The sequence below is a fragment of the Crinia signifera genome, chromosome 9 (genome assembly GCF_055691185.1).
Source record: "Crinia signifera chromosome 9, ASM5569118v1, whole genome shotgun sequence".
Taxonomy (NCBI): domain Eukaryota; kingdom Metazoa; phylum Chordata; class Amphibia; order Anura; family Myobatrachidae; genus Crinia; species Crinia signifera.
In genome coordinates, this window is record NC_139225.1 from 5,699,052 (window position 1) to 5,706,939 (window position 7,888).

The 7,888-nt window shown below is 44.7% G+C and overlaps 1 protein-coding gene across 1 annotated transcript; it reads left to right on the forward strand.

Moving 5' to 3' along the window:
• The first annotated feature begins 809 nt into the window (after positions 1-809).
• On the forward strand, positions 810-3,062 carry LOC146036485 (uncharacterized). Its single transcript, XM_083160473.1, has 2 exons — positions 810-997; positions 1,719-3,062. Exon 2 carries the CDS (start codon positions 1,720-1,722, stop codon positions 2,656-2,658), a length of 939 nt encoding a protein of 312 aa, XP_083016599.1. The 5' UTR covers positions 810-997; position 1,719; the 3' UTR covers positions 2,659-3,062.
• The last annotated feature ends 4,826 nt before the right edge of the window (positions 3,063-7,888 follow it).

Below are 7,888 nucleotides of genomic sequence, written 5' to 3' on the forward strand. Positions count from 1 at the left end.
TGGTTCGCTGCGCTCGCCACACTATTATATTCTCAACTCCACGCCGACGTGGATAGTAGGGCATGAAAAGGTCGGAGGACGCGTACCGCCGCCCCTCGCGGGGCTCGCTGCGCTCGCCACGCTTCGGGTTCACGTGGATAGTGGGGGTGGATTTGAATGTCATTCCATTTTGATTATTGATGTTTTTTTTATCTGTTTTGTGGAATTGCAGTTGCGGTTATCGGTGAATTTGACCAACAAGATATTTTGAATATTTTGGAAGGCAATTCTACCTTTGAACAGAATAATGTAAGTTGTGCTTAAATTGTGCTTCTAATAAATTTGTTAATGTACCTAAAATGACTTTTTTTCACAGTGTACCACCCCCACTATCCACGTGAACCCGAAGCGTGGCGAGCGCAGCGAGCCCCGCGAGGGGCGGCGGTACGCGTCCTCCGACCTTTTCATGCCCTACTATCCACGTCGGCGTGGAGTTGAGAATATAATAGTGTGGCGAGCGCAGCGAGCCACCGAGCCCGAAGCGTGGCGAGCGCAGCGAGCCCCGCGAGGGGACGCGGATACCTTCACAGGTAAGCGCGTCCTGTCGCGGCCTTCACAGGTGTCCGTGGTGATGTGGACACCTGTGAAGCCCGCCAGGGGACGCGCTTACCTGTGAAGGTATCCGCGTCCCCTCGCGGGGCTCGCTGCGCTCGCCACGCTTCGGGCTCGGTGGCTCGCTGCGCTCGCCACACTATTATATTCTCAACTCCACGCCGACGTGGATAGTAGGGCATGAAAAGGTCGGAGGACGCGTACCGCCGCCCCTCGCGGGGCTCGCTGCGCTCGCCACGCTTCGGGTTCACGTGGATAGTGGGGGTGGATTTGAATGTCATTCCATTTTGATTATTGATGTTTTTTTTATCTGTTTTGTGGAATTGCAGTTGCGGTTATCGGTGAATTTGACCAACAAGATATTTTGAATATTTTGGAAGGCAATTCTACCTTTGAACAGAATAATGTAAGTTGTGCTTAAATTGTGCTTCTAATAAATTTGTTAATGTACCTAAAATGACTTTTTTTCACAGTGTACCACCCCCACTATCCACGTGAACCCGAAGCGTGGCGAGCGCAGCGAGCCCCGCGAGGGGCGGCGGTACGCGTCCTCCGACCTTTTCATGCCCTACTATCCACGTCGGCGTGGAGTTGAGAATATAATAGTGTGGCGAGCGCAGCGAGCCACCGAGCCCGAAGCGTGGCGAGCGCAGCGTGCCCCGCGAGGGGACGCGGATACCTTCACAGGTAAGCGCGTCCTGTCGCGGCCTTCACAGGTGTCCGTGGTGATGTGGACACCTGTGAAGCCCGCCAGGGGACGCGCTTACCTGTGAAGGTATCCGCGTCCCCTCGCGGGGCTCGCTGCGCTTGCAACGCTTTGGGTGCGTGTGTATAGTGGAGGGACACAAATATATAATTACTTCTGTTGTCAAATGTGGTGTAAATTGCATTTATTATATCATATGCTATCAATATCTCAGATAAAATTTTTTTTTTTTGCGGATTGTATTTCAGTTTGATTGTGTTTTTTTGGCCGTTTAAGGGAATTAGTTTAAAACTCTTTTTTTTTTTTACACCTGCTACTGACTGAGGTAAATGTTTTTTTTTTTTTTGTAGTGTGTTAATGAATAACAGTGCAGTGCGTTCATTTTAATAGTGTAAACCTAATTTTTTTTTTTTTTTTACAGAATGGCCCGTGAGGTTGATAGAAACGTCATGAAGAAGTTGATCGATCTCTACAAAGAGAATAGATGTCTGTGGCGAAAAGATCACATGGATTTTCACAACCAGGCAAAGAGGAATGAGGCCTTTGGGAAGATCTCGGCCTACGCTTTGAGACGTGTCCCTAATGCAGACGTCACGTGGGTCCGAAAGAAGTTCACTAATATGCGGACAGTGCTGGTGAAGGAGCACAATCGGGTCCAGCAGTCGCGGTCTTCAGGAACTGACCCTGCAGATGTGTACCAGCCAAAGTTGTGGTACTACGACCGTATGCTCTTTATTGTGGAGGAGCAAGGAAGGAGGGAAGCAGAGGGAACTGCTACGGATGAAGACTCTTCATCCACTGCACAGGAGAGTGCTGACGTAGTAGTTCCCTCTGAGTCGTCGCAGCAGGGTGAGTCGTTGTCGGAGGTGGCGCCTCCTGCGGTGGCGAGCACCTCATCAGCTCCCCCCAGGAGGCGTAGAAGGAGACGTGCGACAAGACCTGCTGCTACCGGCCAGGAATATTGCTGCCCATACAAGGAGGAAGCAGTAAACAATCCCTCAGATGACTGCAAAATGTTCACGAATCATGTGTGCGCAGAAATGCGAAAGTGGAAGGGATCAACGCAACACCACTTTAAGCGTGTGCTGTATGGCCTGATGTTGCAGGCAGCAGAGGATGATATCTGTGCTGACTGCAACGGAACGTCATGCCGCAATGCGCACAGACAGCCACCACGCCCACACCCACATCACCCCCCCATGTTCAGTGCGCCGGTTGCTCCTCCGCCTGCCCCTTACTATGCGCCGGGACCCCCTATGCCACCTCCCACTGATCCCTCGACTTTGCCTGGTGCTGTGTACTCCGCATTGCGGAATGTGCAGCCCTCCACCCCAGGCGAAGAGCGTTATTCAAATTATTAATTCGGCTAATTCGGCTAATTTGACTTTTAATTTATAATTTGGCAGCAATGTTCTTGTTTCTCTTCCTTTCTGAGTACTCTACAATAATGAGTTTTTAGTCATGTACTACAATTTTGGTTGGTGAACGTTGCAGTGCGGTCTTCCTGAATTTTGCGATGGCTGTACTAGTTTTGCTCCTTCACTAACCACTGTTCTGCATATTTGTAACTTCTTTCGGATTCATGTGATTGTTTGCATTAGTGGGCACTGTTTTGGAGTGTGCCGTGATCTTCCCACGCCTCATTTCAATTTGCCTGGTTGTGATAGCCAGGCATCTATTCTCTTTGTACTGATCGATCAACTTCTTCTGATTTTGTATTTTGTGTGTCGACATGATATTTAAATTGTTAAAAAATTAAAAATTAAAAAAAGAAAAAAAAAAAAAAAAAAAAAAAAGACAAAAAACATAATATTTGTATTTATTGAGATTTTGTATTTTGTGTGTCGACATTCGTATTGTTTAAAAATAAAAAAAAATGAACCTAAAGAAAAATGTCAAAAAATATTTTAAAAATGACATTTAAATTGTTAAAAAAAAAAAAATTAAAAAAAGAAAAAAAAATAAAAAAAATAAAAGACAAAAAACATAATATTTCTATTTATTGATTGTTTTCTATGTAATGTAATAAAATATGTTTCATTAAAAAAAAAAAAAAGGAAAAAAATAATAAATTTTGAAATACGTTTAAAAAAAAGAAAGGTAAAAAAAATAACTTTTCAATAAAAGTGTTGAAATATATTATCATGTGTCGTGTTATTTATTATTTCGGGTGTAAATGTGTGTTTAAATTTGCGTCGCTCGCATCAGGGCCATTGAATAATGACATTCAGTGCTCCCGATGGGAACGATAGTTCAGGTGTAGTTTGAAATAGTGTGTAAATTGTAAATGGGTGTTTGCAATAAAACACATTTAATCGCTCGCGTCAGGGGTATTGAATACAGACATTCAGTGCTCCCGATGGGAGCGATAGTTCAGGTTTAGTTATAAATTGGGTGTAAACTGTAATTGTGGGTGTAAATGTGGGGTTCAATTGGAAGCAGCCATGTAAAACCATAAAATGGCTGCTTTTGATAAAAAAAATGTCGTAGCTCATGTCAGGGGCATTGAATAGTGACATTCAGTGCTCCCGATGGGACCGATAGTTGAGGTGGAGTAATGCTGGGTACACACCAGGACGACTAGGGCCCGATCAGCACAATCTAGATCCAATTCCGATCAATTGGATGTAGATTGTGTGTTGATTGGGCCCTTTTCTGACCTGGTGTGGAACGATTCCGATCCGATGCGCGGTCCCGCGGGTCGGTCGGTCGTTATTGAGCGGATCGGACCCGCTCACGGTGCACATCGTGAGCGGGTCGTGCCCTCCCGCGTCATCGTGAGCGCGTTGGACCAGACACTGACGACCCTGGTGTGTACCCCGCATTAAAAATAGGGTGCAACTTGTACATGTGGGTGTAAATGTGGGGTTGTATTGGAAGCAGCCATGTACAACCATAAAATGGCTGCTTTTGATAAAAAAATCGCGTCGGTCGCGTCGGGGGCATTGAATACTGACATTTAGTGCTCCCGATGGGACCGATATATGTTAAAACCCCCGATATCGGTGAATGCTTCAATTATCGCGTCGGTCGCGTCGGGGACAATAAATCCTGTCATTTAGTGTTCCCGATGGGACCGATATCTGGTAATCCACCCGATTTCAGGAAAATCTTCAATTATCGCGTCGGTCGTGTCGCGGTAATTGAAGCATGGTACACGATACACAGGATTAGCAAAAATCAAGAGAATCGCGTCCGTCGGGGGTGATCGCGGCCCTTAAAGTGCACTAAATAAGAGCCGCGACCGATCCCGATTGTGGCCGTGCTAGGAAACAAGTACCCATTGCTGAAACATCCTTTGTAGGTGTTAGATGTGGTTTATGTTATTGTATCCTAAATACAAAACCTATGTTAGTATTAGAGTGAACACGTTGACACATGTCGACTTGTGTAGATTGAGTGTGCTACTGCGTAAAGTCTATGAAAGCAGGTAGTGAATGTGTCTGTTTAGCAAATACCTACCTTAGCGTATAAAAAGAATCTTACCTTAAATTAAACAAACCTTTAAATGTGGAGAAGTATAGAAACATAAGCTTCCAATGTGTTTGCGTGCTGCATGTGTGGCTTGCAGGTAGTGAAATCATGGTTTGGAGTTAATAGACTGCAGCATTGCTTATTACATTCAGGTGTATGTGTTTGAGTAGTAATCAGCGTTAATTAGCCAACTCAGGCGCACGCTGGCATGCGGTATCTGTAGGGGTGGTTTGAGCTGGCGGCTGGCGGCCGCCTGTTTGGTGTCCGAAATGAACGGTGCCTTAGTCGATCGTGCGGTAGTAGCACCGCTCATTTTTGGTGCACACCCCCGTGTACGCCCATATTTACGCCCATTTTCCCTCATTATTTCGGCCGCTCCCATCAACACGCCCCTATGCCGCCCCATTACCCGTACACTCGCGTACAGGTTTTTTCGCACGTTGAGACACCGGCCGTAAGCGTTGTGGAGTGTTCGCGCCGGCGCATTAGCGTATCTGCACATGCGCAGATCGTTAAAAACCCCGGGACGTATGCGTACGGCCCGGACGCTCCAACCAGAATAAGGCCCTGTATGAGGATTATCATACCTCAATAAGATCGATGGAGGGGCGGGAGAGAACGCTCCTAAAAAGCAATGAATCTTACTAAAGAGGGAGCTTTATAACCAGACTTATACATGTAAATAAGATATTGTATAAGCTATACTTTCATTTATATAGTCGTTCCTTAATATTTATATTACACAAATACACATCTCCTTTACTGTTTGTAACCCATGTAAATATATAAAGTGCATTGGAAAAGCTATTACGTAAGGTGTCCCTACTGTACCTTGCCTTCTCGCTATTGTATTGTATTGTTATTTTGTTGCAACAATGTTGTAGATCTCTGGGAAAACATTACCCTCAATGCTGCAGAGAAACTGATCAGCTATTACATATTTAACCATAAGGAAAAATAATAATAATATAATGAAATGTTTGGCAATCATAATCATTCTTAGGTGTAAATTTACTAATATAAGGAGTTGTTTTGAAGATGGGATGTTGCCCATAGCAACCAATCAGATTCTATCTATTATCTTTCACAAGGTACTGTACTAAATAAATAGGAAGTAGAATCTGATTGGTTGCTATGGGCTACAATCCCATCTTCAATAGAACTCCCGTCAGAGGCCGCTTTCCCACTGCCAAACCTGCTCTTACCCGGTTTTTTAAACGTTTTTTTAAACGGGTCAAAGCAGGTTTTATCCCCTTTCCCACTGCATGTAGTAAACGGTATATTACTGGTTAATTACCTTTCACATTGAACCCGTTGTGAAAGGTACAAAACGATAATTAACCAGTAATATACCCCCCCCCCTCCCCTGGTACCTGCCCTGCGCCCCCCTCCCCTGGTACTTACCTGCGTGGGGGATCCGGGCAGCGGGGTTCGCACATTGCTGGGGAGGCAGCGGGGTCCGGCATGGGCACGGTACTTCATCCCCATACACACTAAGCAATATTTCAAATGATATTGCTCATATTGGCCCTTCTGAGCATTATCTTTTGTAATATCGCTTTTTAATTCCCAATTATTACCTCTTGGCGGTTATTTTCTAAGATGGAAGATGAGATGTTTCCTGTAGCAACCAACCAGAAACTACTTCTTATTTATGTAGCACCTTCTAGAAGATAATAGATAATGGAGGTCATTCTAGTTGGCTCTCTAAGCAGTTAGTTCACTTCTTAGCGAGCCTTGTAATGCCGCCCACTGGGCGTACGAATGCACGCCCCCCCACCACCCAGTGAATATACACACTGCATTGCGATTGGATGATTTGCATATACATCCAGCGCACATGCCTGAAATTATTCGATGGACAAATTTAATTTGACTTAGAATTGTGGCATCCTGCTCCAAGAACTGGGTGGGCATCCGACTTCTGGTTACGCCATCCACCCAGCTCCAGAAGCCAGATACCCGCCATCGTTCTCATGGGGACGCCCCCCGTGCAAGCACCACAGAGACTATGCAAGTCTCCGAAGGCACCTACACTGCACATGTGCAGTGATAAAACATCGGTACCCGGTGCGAACATTCTAGGGACCGAGTCAACAAGAATGACCTCCAGTACCTGATTTGTTTGTCCATAGCAACATCTCATGTGAAATCGAGCTCTCATCTTAGTGAATCCCCCCCCCCCCCCCATCTTCATTAGAACATCTATCTTAGTAAATTCCCCCCTTTATCTCTATTCAATTAATAAAGTTTATTATTTAGAGGTGAGCACACACACAAAAGACACATCTCAGCCGTAGGTTTATTGACTCTCCACCCCCCCCCCCCCCCCCCTTCCCACTAGTCTATCTAATATTAACAGTAACGTGACATATTGCAAGATTGTCTTCTGCGGCAGCCCAACAGCAATTACTGTGGAATTTTAGCATTTCCAACAGTATCAGATAATACAAACTTCTGTAATATTTATTCTTGCCCAACATACACTGACATTTCTTCTCCAAACACCAAAAAAACCCAGATTAGAAAGGCAGACGTTTAATAGAAAAACAAAAAGGGATTTAAAAGAATGTATACTGTTCCCATCCCTAAAGGGATTGTAAGACACAAGGCGCATTCGCCTAAAAGGTCACAAATTATACGTGTATAATATATTTAGTCTGCGGTGTTTGTTTTGTCCTGCAGCGGCGGCAGACAACGCGTTTCAGAACAATTACATTGTGGGGGAATCGCTGATGACTACATATTAATGTTTGAACAGAAAGATGACCTTTTGCTGTAAATACCTTCTAAGTGTCGATCCTGGGAAAAATTAATTCAACTTTTATATTTTGAAAAAAAATTCAATTACTTTCTCAAGAATCCCTGCGCTTCTGTTTCAAATAACATTTTTGTACTTCCATATTTAACCCCTTCGCTTCCATTCGACAATATGTTGGACGCCCTCTGCTGTATCTCTAGACCCTATTAAAAGAACGGCTCTTACAAGATGTTTCGCGACCAATAACAGCTTTTGTGCTCGATGATGGTTCTAAGCAGTTGTACTGATATTTGCAGTAACCTTCGGTACAAGAATAATTGTCTGCGGTGTCTCTGTTCTTTTCTCACCAGCTCTCT